Source organism: Pyxicephalus adspersus, chromosome 3, assembly GCF_032062135.1.
Source record: "Pyxicephalus adspersus chromosome 3, UCB_Pads_2.0, whole genome shotgun sequence".
Classification (NCBI taxonomy): domain Eukaryota; kingdom Metazoa; phylum Chordata; class Amphibia; order Anura; family Pyxicephalidae; genus Pyxicephalus; species Pyxicephalus adspersus.
In genome coordinates, this window is record NC_092860.1 from 51,335,627 (window position 1) to 51,353,059 (window position 17,433).

General features: G+C 35.6%; 1 protein-coding gene across 1 annotated transcript in view; it reads right to left on the reverse strand.

The window, feature by feature from the left end:
* Positions 1-2,958: 2,958 nt before the first annotated feature.
* The window catches only part of PCGF3 (polycomb group ring finger 3), a 43,331-nt gene continuing 28,856 nt past the window's right edge, over positions 2,959-17,433 (reverse strand). Inside the window, exons 3-9 of the mRNA XM_072404557.1 lie at positions 14,478-14,574; positions 13,364-13,419; positions 12,273-12,383; positions 10,434-10,522; positions 9,248-9,385; positions 8,245-8,325; positions 2,959-7,437 (exon numbers count right to left, since the gene is read on the reverse strand). Coding sequence (XP_072260658.1) covers positions 7,390-7,437; positions 8,245-8,325; positions 9,248-9,385; positions 10,434-10,522; positions 12,273-12,383; positions 13,364-13,419; positions 14,478-14,574 — 620 coding nt within the window. The 3' untranslated portion in view covers positions 2,959-7,389. The remainder of the gene's footprint in view (positions 7,438-8,244; positions 8,326-9,247; positions 9,386-10,433; positions 10,523-12,272; positions 12,384-13,363; positions 13,420-14,477; positions 14,575-17,433) is intronic.

Here is a 17,433-nt window from a genome sequence, read left to right on the forward strand (position 1 = left end):
AGAAAGTGCCCTTCACTGGGGGAATATCGTAACTATAAGTGCAGAAGTGACACATCTCATAGGAAGTTGCGATATCCTGGTGTTCCCAAGCTATTGGTGGTTCAGGTCCAATTTCTACAATAATTAGAATAATAATTCTATTCCAGCTTACTTACCTGGGAATCTCCCTTGTCCACTTTCTTCTATACATATCTGTAGCCAGACCTTACAAAATTACTTCACTATCAATGCGCAAGGGATATACTGACCCAGCTGTCCTTTACATAATATTGTACATTGTGATCTTATGTGCAACATTGATCTCAACTGTCCCCTGAGGAAGCCAAAAGGGAAAACGCGTCGGGCACCTTGAGATATTTTTTCTGACCAGCAAAATAGTAATTAAGATAACTTTGTACAACAATCAGTATATGTTGGCAAAATAATTTTATTGTCACATGTATTCACATTCTAGTATAGTATTTTTTAAATAGTTGGTCTTTGTTAGTTTTAGGACCATTTATTAACTGTTCACAATTAATAAACACAAACATCACATTGCCTATAAAAGCCTGTCTGTTTCTTTCCTTCCCTGAATATATCTTTACTTATCAGGCTAGGCAATATATTATATTTTATTCACAGTAGAAATCCCTCCCACCATTCAATCAGGTAGTTTTATAAAGAACGTAATGTTTTCACTTGACAGAAATACTGAATGTTTTCACTTTTTATACTTTTTGCATAGCAAGTTTTATTTAAGAGTAATACAAAAATCTGCTTTATAAACAGTTTTGTTTTGTACTGTATTGCATTTTTTGTCATTCTCTATAGCTGTACATTTCAATACAGAACGGAGAGACCCTTTATCACACATTATAGAGCTGTAAATGCCTCCGGAGCAAATGGGTAGATTTATTTTACTATTATCATTAGAAGTAACTTACTATGCCACTCTGCAAAATTTTCTTTCCATAATTTAGGTATTGAAGAATTTCCTAAGGATTGTCAGGCTTAACTACTCACTTACTTTGCTCGAGATTAGAAGGCCTTGGAAGACAACAGTGCCGAATTCTCATAGTACAAGGTCAAAGTATACGCAATTATTATACAAACACAATCTGACCAATATTTGTCTAAAATACTGGCACTCCTTTTAAATTCCATTATCAATGGCCGTCTTGGTTGTCTCACCCCAAATGTCCTTGTGTTCGTTGTAAAATTAGCAGTTACACCTACATCCAAATTTTTTTTGAGACAACCAAAAAGGTGAGCTACAAGAGGCTGAGATTAGCGATATAAACCTTTGAAAATAATTGGTGGTCTGATAGTTTAGACATAGGTGGCAAAGCAGCAGGAGGTTTGTCCTCCGTAAGTGGAGTGAGATGGAGAACAGTGTTGAACCTTAGGATTTGGTTCATCAAAAGAAAAGGCCCATCAAGACACGTTATTATGGAGATAAGTTAAAATAGATATTCTGCTACCAGAATGCCAAAAAAGCTCAGAAGGCTGGACTTTTTGAAGAGGTGCTGCCTAAGGTCTCTTATGTTGATCAACAAATCCTCTGAATCCCGTAAGTGGGAGAGCAAGCCCTTGAAGAACATTAGTGCTGACTACATAGGGTCCATGGCTAATGTGCAGACTTTAAAACGTGAGAAAACATGGGCTTTTTGGGTGTCCAGGTTAAATAGGGGTTGGGCCTTTAGCAGAGCAGGGGGTTTTGTTACAGTAAGGAAACTACGCTGATCAGCTAACTTCTTTAAATGAACCAATCTTGGTCTACCAATTACTGCAAAACCTCTGATGCTCAAGCTCATCCCATCTCAAGTATTTCCCCATTACATATTTTTCCCCAAAGTTAAAAAGCCTCACCAATTAAAACTTCTTTTCCTGTAGTCATTTAAGCAGTTTAGGCCTTGATCTGAGCATATCAGCCGCTCTTGGCTTTAGTTCTCAGTTTGGAACAATTTTACAGAAGGCGTAGACAACTAGGAAGGACAAAGTAGTGAAACTACCAGATTAGCATAACTACCAGGCAACTATAATTTTAGGAACTGCAAAAGCATATTCATATTTTTTATATGTAATTGTTAAATGCAAACATATATAGGCTTTAAATGGAGAAAGAACCTCCAAGTAAAATACATTGTGTGAAAACCAATGGGGGTGACTATTTTCTAATCTTTTTACTTGCCCCTGGCAGCGTACTTATTTTCTTGTTATGTTAAGGTTTTACATTACAAATGCACTGTCTATTGGCAGGCCAGCTCTAGTGGACATTTGGTATTTTCTCCCAGGCCAAATATAATTACAGTGTGGGCCACATTTGGCCCACGAGCCTGAGTTTGACACCCCTGCTCCAGATACCCTGAAAACCTCAGCAATGAACATCTCTCCTTTGCTTCCATTTGCTTTCTTAAAGCAGAACTAAACCGCCTGCCCTGGTTCTGTGGCAGAGCAGTATCTTATTGCTTTTTCTCTTCCTGAATACTATGTTTAGCCATTTTGATTGACTGTGCCAGGATGACTTAATTCCCACATGCCTGTGTTCATTCATTTCATTTTGAGAGCTTGGTGGCGATTAGACAGGTAAGAACAGTTATTGCAGAAAGGACATTGCCTGTCCCTTTTTGAAATAAAAATCTGCCTGATCACCAATTGTTCAAAGTGGGACTTTAATTATATTAGTTTGACAGTTGAAATTACCCAATACCTAAAAAAAAATAAAAAAGTTATCAAGTAAGCTAGTAAATTCCTATGTTGTCTCTGCTGTACCATTCTAACAGCATTCTTGGCAATCTCTCTGTAGACTGCAAATAATTCTCCCCTCCTATACAGCAGAGGAGAGGGGAGGTATTTGGTAGTCCTAACAAACTTCCTGAGAGGCTGACAATATTCCCACAGGTATAAACTGTAAACTGCAAAACATTTTTTTTTTTTTTTTTTTTAAATCAGAACAGATTATTACACCAAGAAAAATTGTTACCGTTTTTGTTGCTTTTATTACAAGCATATAATATTTATTGGCAAAAAACACAGAATACAAGCTTCACGGTTATAAATCAAACATTAAGCAATATAACCTCACCCAATGTCATCATGGGGGCAAAACATGAAAAAAAAACAAAAACAAAAAAAATCAAAACAAAATTGATGCAATGTATAGACAGTCACACAAATGTAAAAAATGTAAACTTCAATAGGGGAAAAAAAATAACTGTCTATGTTTTTATGTTTATTTAAGTACATGAATTTCTTCAGGCTTTAAAAAATACTTGAAACCGTAATATTTGATTAATTTATACTTTTCTGTATACTGAAAAAAAAAAATAATTTGCGATATTAATTTTATCAGGGTCGACTTAGACAAAAAATATTACCAGCTTAAAAAATGGGGAAAAAAATATGTGGAATGTGATGCTCCATTTTCATATGCAACCATTAAATAATAAATATTTCACGTTTTTAAGGTTGTTACCAAAAGCTGTAATTCTGCACCTGAAAACTTTTTAACAGTCCAAGTCTATAACCTTGCACAGCTTTGTAAAAAGGCAGAGTAAAAATAAGCAAATTGTATTAGCACAGTGAACAATTTACTCTTATACCATAGAAAAGTTAAAAAGTCTTTTTTATGTATGATCTCTGTTGAATTATTTTAGTAGGAATGCAATATAGCAATGGAGAAATAAAAAATAAAGCATTCTGTATGAGAAGAAAATTACATCTTTGAAAACAGGAACATGGAATAGGTTCATATAGCACCATTTTATGCATACTTCAGAATATCAAATTGACCCCAATATCAAATGTTCAAAAACCTGACAAATATAATGGCAAAGTATGTGATCGCATGGGTACACTTGATGCATAGAAGTAAATATCTATTTTCATTTATAAGCACTGAAGTAAATGCAAACTGAAAAAAATGCTGGTTCAGAACATAAAAGAAAAAAAAAATTCTGTCAATATTCTGTTAATACAGAGTTTTCAGAGCACTGAAGATGTACATTTACTTAAATAACAAATATTAGAAATCTATTGCACAACTGTGTTCCTGATGCTTGCCTTTCACTTAAATGAGAAGTCCACAAAAAAAAGCTTAATTTCACTTTGTAAGAGAGATGATGACATCACATGCTCTGTAGAAGCTGGTCATACAGGTCTCACTTCAGATTCAGAATACTAGGACCTTCTTCTGTTCATTTAAAAAAAATTAATGCCAGGTGTATTTGCGTTTAGGAAGATTTCCCACTGAAACTTAAGTGAAGCTGCAGTAAAATTAAAACTGGTAAATTAATGTTAGATGTGAACTGCTGTACCTAGTCGTATGTGCACCTACTTTAATTTGTCCTTGAAAGTACCATGGGAACCAAAACCTAAGGAATTCCAGAGTCCCATGGGGATGTAATGTCAGTCTGCAGGTTCAAAATCTGAACTCACTAATAAATTTGTGCTAAAGGCATCTTTGGCAACCTGGTCTTCAAGGCTCCTGGGCAGCTATAACCATCTGCATTTCACATCTTTTATTATTTTAGAAACCTTTACATTATTGCAAGCACGTTTTAACATGCAAAGGTTGCAAAGCAAGGAGGAACACATGATGTGGTTCCTAAAGGAAACTTGACACAAGATAAACCCAGGGCTGCCAATGCCAAGTTGCTGAAAATAGCTGCCTGGTTGTTGCACTGGCCCTCTGACATCAATTCCCTTTGAGTCATTGACCATGGACAAGCATACAGATCAGGAAAACTGGTGTTAAGCACTTATAGGAATACTTATACCAGGTGAGAGTGCTAAAGAAAGTGGGTAATTGAGAAAGTCAGACAACTAGCATTTCCAGATTGAGTTTTTGCTTCGGCAGCTCTCATGTTATTGTAACAAAAGGTTTCATCTGTGCTCGCTGCCCATAATTGTAATTTCCAACACCAGAGCCTTGGTCATCCTCCGTCCTGAACTAAACTGTTTTGTGTGGAACTCTCTCTTAAGTGAAAAATAATGAAGCTTGTTAAACACTATACAAATTTATATGCCCGTAAATAAAGCTGGTCACTTAAACATTTCAATGGTAAAATAATATAGAAAGCTTAAAATAGAATAAATAATTTTATAAAGTTATTTTTATTTAAACCGCACCAATCCATGTTAAATTTATCATATATTCTGTCAGAGTTTCTATTTCAATAAGAACTATATTAAACAAAACCTGGCTATCTCTGGTCTCGCTGTTTCAGAATACAACAAAGACATATAATTATTCTTCTCGCAGACATTACACAGTGAAAGAAGTTCTTCCAACCCTGTTCACTGAAAACAGAAAAAAAGTTTCCACCTTCAAAATATGCTCTAGACACAATAGGCCGAATGTGGCTCATGAGAACAGCACAAATGTGTCACATCAAATCTGACAAAAAAAAAGTGCTTCCTTGCCCATTCTCAAATGTAACATTTAATTTGAAGTTCCAGGCGCAACATTACATTGTACCTCACAGAGGCTTCCTTAACTCCTTATACGTCCTTCATGTATTCTATCTGTAGAATGTTAGCTTGAGCAGTGCAACAAGTCTATTGGTTGTGTTCCCAATATATTTTTGAGGGAACAAATGGTGGATTGCATGATAACGGTGTCATGATAATCATTTACCAAAAAAAAAAAAAAGGTTCCTTTCAGGCTGCGGTTGTTCACACACTGTAAAAAAAAAGGCAAGGTTGTACAGTGCATATAGATCACTCCTGTTTAACACAATACTCTTATGCAATTACATAGATAAATAGGGATAGACACCACAAGCTAGTCTGAAGCTGAACAGAATAGTGTTCACTATCAGCAACAAACAGATTAGTGTAGCACCATATCATATTCAAGTGATCGATTAGATAGTTGATCATTGATATTTTTTTAATTCATCCTAACATCATTCTCTTTATAGTACTGACCTGAAGTTTTAGTATGCACAGTTAATAAATCTTGGGTTTTTACTATTTAGAACAAAGTGACTAATTTAAGGCAATGTGCACACGTCCATTTTCTTATATATGCATTCAAATATTGGCCGTGCTTGAACTGGTTTTAACTTGACTCAAAGTTAAGTGTTGGGTTTGATGGCCTTTACTTTTAAAAGATCAAAAAATAGTACAGAGGGAAAAAAAAAAATTGCATTTTAAGAGAACTGGTGCTTTGCAGTCAACTGAGGGAAATGCCAAATAAAACATCTTTCATTGACCTTAGGCAGAGGTCAATCTGCATTAGCCAAAAACAAACCAAAAAGATGTAAGAAAGCCCTGATGGAATACAGCAGCATTAATCTCTGTACTAAAGGTTCTTTAACCTGACCTGGAGCCCTTAAGGGTATTGGCTAGTTTGCCAATTTCCAGAAGTCTGATCCATCCAATATTGCTCTGGGATCCCAGAGTAACTATTTCCATCCAAAAAAAGAGAAAACCCTCAGGGAAATGTGCACAACACTCATCATGCCTACATGTCTTGGGATGATGAACAAAAACAAGTTGTAAAAGATGAGCTTAGCACCAAGAAAAATTAGGATGGCAAATAGTGGTCATACAGTAAAAACATAGTAGCAAAAGTCATCTGGAATAAATATTTTTGTCAGCAAATTGATCTATTTCACAACCAAAAGATCAGCAGTCTGCACCTTTATGGCCTAATGCAAGAAAACAAACTTATGTGGAAAGCAGTTTTGTCGTCATTGCAAACAAAAGGCAAAAAAGAGCACTGTGGCACATAGCTATGAGAAATTATAACCCCTTGTAACTGCATACTAGGCATCTCTACCAAACTGATCTCATCTGTAGAAGTCCTCGCCATAAATGAACTCTGAGAATAGCACAATCACAATCCCACATATCCTTTTTAACATATTGTTATTTTGGCTCAGAGTACGGTTCTGGGCTATAAGCCTAAACAGACTGTTTATTTTCATCTTTCAAAATAAACTTGAAAGTGGGCTTTAATTGTAAATGATTTATAAAACCTTTTCACAATTAAAAAGCAACCTAAGGTAATTTGGTGTCAATCTCTTTTCTTATCTATTAGATATATAGATATATATTTATTTATATATATGAAGATCAACAAATCTCAAAAAACCAACTGGGATGTAGTTTGCAGCAAATACATGAATATCCATGAAAAGTGTTTGGGATTTGGAAAAGTCATGCTGGTAGTGTCTTGAGTTGTGAAAAATTATCTCTTGTAGAAAAAGTAGAAATATTCTCCTGTCAAGGACTCTGGTAACTGTTGTGTGAGTGAAGAGGTTCTCCTGTGAGAGCGCTACAATCTTCTGGCTTGAATCCGCTGGTTCAGGTCACACGTTGTGAGCAATGTGGTGCACTATGGAGGTGCCTGTGATAGTCTCTGCAAAAACTCTGTCCAGAGGGGACACTTAAGTTCTGTTACAGTAAATCCATTTTCGGTCTGTAATGCAGGAGGAGTGGCGATTTCTGGAATCAAACAGCAAATTGGTAAATGCAGACTAATGAGAAGGAAACATTAACAGAAACACAAAAAATACATTTTTAAAGCACATACTGTACAGGTATACTTTTAGTAAAAAGGCCTTAGCCCTCAAAGCCAAGTGTGTGTGATTTGTAAAAACAGAACAAAACTTTCTTCTTTCCAGTTGCAACACAGCTTTGCTTTTTAAAAACATAAAAATATATCTCTACATGGAACAGAGGTCATTTACCCTGGCCCAGACCTACCCTCAACCATCAAGATTTCACCATGCAGTGTTCTCTCCAGCCCCTTTTGGCCAGGCGCACCACCCGGCACTTTTCAGTGCCTACATGGCTGTTTTTAAATGGTTACTGAAGAGTTGGGTCGTAATACAGGGGTTGCCACCCACCTACAACTTATCCCCACCCAGCTTAGAAAAATTTCTGGATTGAGCACTGCCATGTATCTGATAAAGGCCTATAGGAATACAAAGTGCTCCATTTAAAAAATGAGGAATCTGACATTCCCTGAAAAAATGTATTTCTTTGTGGGAATTGTTTACTGCCATTGAAACACATGGACCTGGAAGATTCCCACAGGGGAATATTTGAGGAAATGTCTAATCCCCTGTTTTACAATAGAGCCCAGAGAGTTTGTTTTTGTTTTTTACATTTTCTGTTAAATTACGGTATTTCAAAACATTGAAAATTGAAAAAGTCATTGCTAGCCTACCACAACACTGTAAATTGCTATAAAAAATAAAAACAAATACAAGTTAACAAAAAATAGATAACAAAAAACATCAGTTTTACCTTAAATCTCCATCTTGTAACAACAACAAATTTAAGCGTGTGATCCTTGCCCAAAATTTCTTCATTGCATAAAATGTCCAACTAAAAAAATAAAACAAAATATATAAAAAACAAAATTTAAACCTAAATTTTCAATATAAAAAGAGTATTTGAACTTGGTGAAATTTGTATTCAGGGATGCGCGATTCAGGAGCTTTAGACAAACTCTGGCTGTTTACTTGGCTATTGGCTAAGAAAGTGTTAAAGCCAGAAGTTGAGCTTTTTAAAAAGAAGTCATGAATGACAGCCTATATATTGGTCTCGCTACAGGTTTCCTTTAACCCCCCAGTGTTCTAATTATATCCCTATTGCTATACAAAGAACAGTACAATTTTTTGCATGGAAATTTATTTTACATTGTAGGCTTATACTTCTTAGGCATAACTCACCAAAGTATGTCCAATATTTAATGTAATAATAAACTTTAAATAAAAAAAACACAAAAATCTGTTAAAAAAAAGGTGCATAAAAATAGTGAAACCTGTAATATAACTTTACAGTAGCATGTAATATATATATATATATATATATATTTTATACAGATTTCTTTGTATTGGACTCAATACAGTTTTTTTTTTTTATTTATAATTATTAGAATTTCCCGCCACGCCTCCCGCATGAACCGACACATGCACCGGAGAACGTCTCTGCAGTCGCCGGGAGAAGATCGAGAGAAGAGGACTCTGCCCGAGGACCAAGGAACAAGGTATGTGGGGTTTTTTGTTTTTAGCGACCCCGAGTGTGATTTGGGATTACCGCTTTTTGCAAGTAAAATCCACCCCGAGTCACAATCGGGAATACCATTAGGGGGTTAATGGAAACAGAAAAGAAAAGAAAAATATCAAGCAGCAAACACTTTAGTTTTTATGCTGTGTTATGCTAATATTTACTGAATGACAGAAAATAACTGTAAATATGCATAATAATTTATATATAAAACTGCAATATATACAGTCCGCCTTACCTCATTGAACGACGACAAATTGAGCTTTTTGGCTATGAACTTTTTTAGATGCAAGACTGTTGCTTGGGCTGAACAACGTATCCATTTTCGCTTTAGTCCACGCAACTTACTGCTATTGCATTCTAAGCATATACTGACCTTTGTAGAGAAACAGAAAGTAGAAAAGACACAATTAAACAGAATACCATGCCTAGCAGGATTTAATGAGTCATAGACAGGCAGAAGCTACCCTAGTTTTTGACTTTAGGAACAGAATAAACCAGATTTGTTATCACAAGCTGTAGTCCCTTAGTAATTTATCTAAGAATCATTCAGGGAGAAAGTGCTTGTCCACAATCTCGGATGCTACTGCAACCAAAGCAAGATTTCTTTTAACACTGAAGCAGATTAAATATATGGAAGGAACACACTTGGTGGCAGGGTACCAATGAAACAATGCCCAAAAGATACAAACTCTTTCTTTGTGCAACAATCAATGTCTCTAATAAATTACATCTTTAAATGCCTTCAAGTAGCAGCTATATATAGAAATCTGTTGAATGAAAAGCACAGCATGAACAAATACATAGGTCACACAAATGTCAACCTGCATTGTGCTCCCCTCCAAGCTCATAATACTCTGGCCCTGCTTTCCATCCTAATAGCCATTACTAGATCACTTTTGTCAGTATACGCTGAATACCTTGGCAAAGAGATAAGGCAGAGCAAGCCTAGTGATTCTAAGATCTGACAATACAATTTTTTTTCTCTCAAGATATAAGTGCTTTATAATGTTTCCCGGTTATAAAAGGTTAAACAGTATAAGACTATTACACTACATAACTTTCTCTTTTCTATGTTAACTGTGTTGCCTATAAGTAACATTCTATCCCTTACTAATATAAAGGATCATTCAAATCAAATTCCAACGTGAATGTGGGTTTAAAGATATATTTATAATTCCTAAGGTAGTTGTAGTTCAACGGACAAAACTTCTACCAAATCTTGTGTATATCTCTTAATAAAAGATTAAGGTTTCATTCCTTTTAACTACCTATTTAAAATCTGTCCAGTTTTCAGAAACCGTTTAAAACGCAGACATAACAGGCAGGAAAATACCCAACATTTAGGCTATTTTATAGTAACCCATCACCCATTTCCAGCAAAAAATGCTTCTACAGAATAGACTTTGAAGAGACAGGACTACCTGCTCATCGCTTCTGTGGTAGTCATGGTCTTCTTCTTGTTTTTCTTCTGTTGACTCTTTATTTGAAGTATCTTCTGCCTTTGTTTCACCTGCATTATAAAATATATAATTATAAATCAAAATTTACAAACACACATACAAAAATATTTTGCCATGCTAACAACTAGGGTCAATAACATGGCAGGTACTTAAGAAACAACATTTCTGACTGGTCGGCTTGATTGAAAAGATCTAAACTGAAAATTTGGGCCAACTAAATCCTAAAGTTTCTGTTGCATATGTGGTAATTCATAAAAGTTCTGCACTAGATACACGAGGCTGTTTAAATGGACCTGTGGCCAGACTATAGTCACATTGTCTAAGAATTTATTTAAATTTCAACAAAACTTTTTTTGTTTTTATTAGCCAAAAGTTTCCATTGGTCAAAAATGACAGCATAAATTACTGAGGATGAAGAAGCAATGCTTTTCAAAAATGTACCAGAAACAAAAAATAGTGTGTCTTTTATTGCCAAATAAATTTGTGACATGTAAAAAATTATTTATTCTATAGAGGCTGTATAGGTGTTAGTGGTTAAAATGGTACCTCTGCCCAATCTAAGGATCTCAAAGATTCACATACATACATACATACAGTTAGGCCCATAAATATTTAGACAAACAACTTTTTTCTAATTTTGGTTCTGTACATTACCACAATTAATTTTAAATGAAACAACTCAGATGTAGTTGAACTGCAGACAATCACTTCATTCCAGGGGCTCAAAAGTAATTGGACAATTGACTCAAAAGCTATTTCATGAGCTGGTTTGGGCAATTCCTTTGTTATGTCATTATCAATTAAGCAGATAAAAGGCCTAAAGTTGATTTGGGGGGGGGTGCTTGTATGTGGAAGACATTTTTTCAGACAACATGCGGGCAAAGGAGCTCTCCATGCAGGTGAAACAAGCTAACCTTAAGCTGCAAAAACAGAAAAGAATCAAGAATAGAAAGGCTAGATTGGACCTTGCTAAAAAAAAAAAACATCTTAAAAAGCCAGCACAGTTCTGGAAAAAAATTCTTTGGACAGATGAAACCAAGATCAACCTTTACCACAATCATTCGAATAAAAAAGTATGTAGAAGGCGTGGAACAGCTCATGATGCAAAGCATACCACATCATCTGTAAAACATGGCGGAGGCAGTGTGATGGCTTGGGCGTGCATGGCTGCCAGTGGCACTGGGACACTAGTGTTTATCCATGATGTGACACAGGACAGAAGCAGCCCAATGAATTCTGAGGTGTTCAGAGTCATACTGACTGCTCAAATCCAGCTAAATGCAGTCACATGGATTGGGAGGCGTTTCATAATACAGATGGACAATGACCCAAAACATACAGCCAAAGCAACCCAGGAGTTTATTAAAGCAAAGAAGTGGAATATTCTTGAATGACCAAGTCAGTCACCTGATCTGAACCCAACTGAGCATGCCTTTCACTTGTTGGAAGTCTAATCTTCGGACAGAAAGGCCCACAAACAAATAGCAACTGAAAGCCGCTGCAGTAAAGGCCTGGCAGAGCATAAAGAAGGAGGAAACCCAGCATCTGGTGATGTCCATGAGTTCAAGACTACAGGCTGTCATTGCCAGCAAAGGGTTTTTATGCAATCTTTTTGTTCAACCCACTGAATTAAAGCTGAAAGTCTGCAGTTCAACTGCATCTGAGTTGTTTCATTTAAAATTGATTTTGGTAATGTACAGAACCAAAATTAGAAAAAAGTTGTCTTTGTCCAAATATTTATGGACCTAACTGTACAATCCTTACAATAATCCATGACAGATAAATAATATACAATCTTACCATTTCTAACAGCTTCTACATTCTGTTTAGCTGTACAAATTTCCCCTTTGATGTCACCAGGCACTTCCATACCAAGCTTGTGATAGAATTCTCTTTGTTTCCGGATTTCCGCTAATACAAAATGATAAAAGCAAAATATTAAATAAATGTTTAAAAGGTAGACCATAGGGGATGAACATGATAGTATGCAGCCAGAATAGGAAATAAAAATATGTGCACTATCCAGCTTTTACAACACATATACAGTTATAAGTTATTAAAGGATCTCAAAACTGCTGTACTAATGGAATTTGCATAAAATTTCTATTTTACAACATGAGTTGCCAAACTTTCTACTCTAGACAACTATATGCAACCTTTTTAGTTAGAATACAGCCATTCACTTACATCATGCATAACTACTTAACTCTTCTAATGAGTTTTACCCAAGTCAGATGCACAGGTTGTCTTATAAGTCACTGTTTGCCATATATATAATATTTGTAGCTCTTACGGAATAAAATACTAATACGAAGAGCCTTAGGCCCTCCCCATGTGTGATGTGACATGCAAAAACCATCACACATGTAGGAGTATACAACATACATTTTTTATGAATAATAGAAGTCTCCAGCCAGTGGGGATACAGAGCTTAGAGAAATACATTCTCATTGTCTTCTTCTGACAATAGTCCTGAGCAAAATTAGTATGGAGGAGAATCTGACAAACTAATGAAGCACTGCAGCACTAAACTAAAACTGATCTGGTGAGGAGTGCAACCAACTCTATGCACTGAATTACCAGAAAATTAAAACATTTAAAAAAAATGAATGTGCAGGTAGAGCTAATTGTTTTTGGATTACTATCAACTTCTGTCTTAAGGACAATAATAACAGACAAATAAAAGAGCGTGAAACAGTCTACTGAGGACACGGGGAGCAATACAAACTTGACTACCTATGCACACGCATTATGCTCTATGCTATGCTTCGACTTGCTTTGGTATCGAGTTTTATGTGCAACCCCCCCCCCCCCACACACACACACACACCTGACTGGTACACTTCATTATTAAATAAAACCCAATGTGTATTCAAAGAAAGTTTACCTACCTTCTTGAAGACCTGGCACCAGTTTGTAAACAATATCCTGCATTGTTCGGTCGTGGCTAGAAAAATAAAATCAGAACAAAGCTGTAGTTAGTTTAGAAAAGTAAAGATTACAAATATACATCACACAAATGAGCACCTCAGCAAAACTCGGCTGTCTTGGGGGGGGGGGGGGGGATAAAAAAAAAAGCACAGGACTCCTGTTGGCTTCTGCTCCGCGCTATGAAAACTCTTGTACTCGTTTGTCATTTTCTAAGAATCATTGATTTGCCACCATCACTTAAACTCTATTATTCTGGTATGAATGGTACTGTGCCCTAATTAAACAATGACACATGCTGCATCCAAGCTGGCAAACAAGTTGTGCACTACTATACATAACAATAGCAAAAACGGTTTCACAAAAGCAGATTCTTATAATCTCTTTCATAAAAAAAAAAAAGAAAGAAAGGAAAAGGGAATATCTGATCAGACACTTTGATAAACATTAGTATAAATAATAAAAATGACAAAAAAAAAAGAAGACAGCAGCATCTACAAAAATGTTTTATTTATTTATATCAAGTGGTATTGGAATGAACATAGGCAGCTGCTGCCCGCTATATACAGTAACAAGTTCACATAGAATTGCAGTTTTGGTCTTGCATATTAGAGAGCTTCTTCTATAAATAAGCCCCTGAAAGGGGCAAAATGCAGCAGTGGGCAAGAGTTAGAGTTAGGGATGTATTGTTTGGATCAGGGGATCATCTGAATGCATCAATTTACTTATCATTAAAGTATCACATAAATTGGGTTTTGAGCGCAAGATAGGATTATACCTGGACAATTAACAAATTGCACAACAACTCTCAATGGCAGCTCTCATTTTTTCATAAAGTTATGAGATTTTTTTTGTGTGCAAACAGTTAAATTCATATCATTTTTATTTTCCGTTTTCAGGTTCTTTAATCTCAAGAAAAAAAACATTACTATGCATTGATATTGTAGTTCTTTTTATCATTTTAAACATGTATGAGTAAGGTTATGCAGACACTCAGACAAAGCACTCTAACTCATTTTATTGATCAATGTTGCACACTATCTAGGCTTACTGCTAAAGTGTATCCATTCCACTTACCCTATATACTGTAAAGGATGGCTCTGATGGATTACAATTCGACATGTCGGACATGTGTTATTTTCTTCCAAATACTTCACCAAACAGCTTCTGCAAACTACAGGGAAGAAAAAAAGTATAATTTAATTTATAAAACATTAAAAAAATGATTATTTTCTTATATAATTATAACTTTCAATAATTAATTTTCAGTTTGTTTTTAAACCATCAGTACTAAAGGCAAAAAAAAAAAAATATTTACAGCGCTAGCTGTATGTTTACCCATAGACTCTGCTTCACCCAAATCTTTTATTTCATCTGGCAAACAGTGTCATCTACTGGCCATTTGTAAGAATACTTTAGACCACAAGGAAAAAAGGGTAAGAAAGAACTTTCATTTACCGAGTGCTCTAGGTGCATTAAGAAACAGCAGGGTGTCTCATATTGCTTTCACAAATATAAAAGGATAACACAAATGAATAGATTGTTAAAATATAATACTTGGAAACAGCCCCCCACCTATTTTTTAAGTCATGCCAACCCCAGGAGGTTCAACAAGTTAATTCAAAAAGAGTATGTAAAGTGTAGTGACAGCCTGCAAACAATCAAAAATAATCTCAATATAGAACTCCTATTCTTAAGAGTGCGTTCTTAACAGCAGTAACCCATACCAGTAAATAATGCACTCTGACTGCCTGCACTTAAAGGGATACTCTACAGTTTATTAATAATTCTCATTTTGAAACCTTTAAAACGGTTTTGCTTGTGTACATATAAATAAAAAACAAGGAGCTTAAATGTTTTAAAGAAGTGGTGGTCACTGTACAGAGGCCTCCCAAGGCAGCTCCTAGCACTATGTAATATTCAGAAATGTTATTGCTACAGTAAACTGTGAGACTGCAAATGTGTCTACAGGGGTTGTTGGAGAAGGAATGAATATGATAACACTGGATAACAATTTTGAACACATTTTTTGTTGACTTCAATGTTCGAGCTTATTTACACTAAAATAGACATGCTGATTCTGAAAGTGCAGTCAGGTTTCTAGGCTATTCATTTACACGCAATACAGTGTGGTCAGAGGTTGTGCGCTGCTCTACCTAGTGAAAAAGGAAAATATATTTTTCTACTTACACACCTATTATCCTTTCTTTCAGATCATGTCTGGCTCTGCTGTTTCTCGTCATAAGTGCCTAAACAACCCTGATTCATTTTGATACATATGTGGCAGTTTACCATTCCCAGTCAAAGGGCGAACATCAGCACATTTGTAGAGCAAGCCTATTTGGCATTTTTCAATGTTAAACTTGGTGATCAAGATAAGTCTTGGGCCCCTCATAAGGTGTGCAAACAATGTGTTGAGGGTTTACGGATGTGGACAAAGGGAGCACGTGATAAGATGCCATTTGGTATACCTATGGTTTGGCGAGATACAGGAGATCATTTCAGAGACTGTTACTTTTGTATAGTGAAAACTTCAGGATATACCAAGAAAAATAAATATAACATAGAGTATCCTAGTCTACCACCGGCTATACACCCAGTGGCTCATTCAGGTGAAATCCCAGTGTCAGTTTTGTTACACTACTCTCTCTTGAAGAACATAATTATGGTGATGAACTAGGTGACAACAATGATGAAAAGTTTGAAATTGAAGAGGACTCTGTTTGTAAGGGATTTGATCAGCATGAGTTGAGTGATTTGGCACGTGATTTGGGACTATAGAAAAAGGCTTCAGAACTCCTAGCATCAAGACTGCGTGAGAAAAACTTACTTGAAAAAGGAACAAAGGTATCGTACTTTCGAACCAGACAAATTACATTTCTCCATGCACTCCAGCCAGTGACAACAATAGGAAACACCTGTGAGTTTTTATGGATGTTCCTGCTAGATAGATTTTGGTTCACTTCACCAGAACTGCTTTCTCTACTTTAAGTTAGTTGATATGTAATAAAGTTGCAAAAAGTAAAATTGGAAGTCCCAATATGCATGCAGGTTCCAAGGGTTTTTAAGCATTGCAGATGGGGAAGCAGTAAAACAAGCAGAGAAATCACAGCAAGGTCATATCTAACTCCAAGCATTTACTTGAGAGAGAGGAGCGCAGTCATTGTTCAGTACTACTACGCAAAAAGCAGAGTCTGTACATACAATAAACAAATATAGCTGCCTCAATGTACACAAAAAATATAATCTAGGCATATGAGCAAAGCTTTACTGAAGAGAATGGACATTAAAGTTTATCTACACCAATGAGCAAAAATGTGATACATTGGAACTTATATGGTGACTGCATTAGTTTTCTTTTTCAGCCCCCCCCCCCCTTTTTTTCTAACAAAGCCTGAAAAATGAAAACTTATGCTAGCATCACATGGAATGACCCACAAGTCTCACAAACTACAATGTGATACATTTTTGTTTCTGGGTTTAGATATGCTTTAGGCTAATCCTTGTTAAAATACTGCAACACCAGTGGAAACAAAAGTAGACATTTTTTTGAATGAAGCAGGAGGACCTTGAGAAATACAAATTATCTGAACTTTTGCACAGAAAATAAAATCTAATACAAGAAGACATGCCTGAACTTTCTAGAAGTCCCATCATGTTCTGAAAACAATGAATATTAGAAGTGTTTACCTTTTTTCACATAGAATATATTCCTTCAATACATGTAACCAAAGGAATAGTTGATCATAATTTAGAAGAGGGTGGACAAGGTGAATTAACACCCTAGGCAGCATTATTAGATTGTAAACTCCCCTATTTAATGTACAGCGATGCATTTTATGTTGGCGCTATATAAATCCTGTTTAATATTAAAAATAATAATATTTTGTATCATAAAAAATAAAGCCTAATTTTTGTTATATTAAAACAAATGTATTCTTTTTTTTTCCTTTCTTTTCCTATACAAAAATAAATAGGAAAACAAGGCAAAATATTGGTTGTGTATGTGTGAATTAAAGTGTAAAGCTCCAAC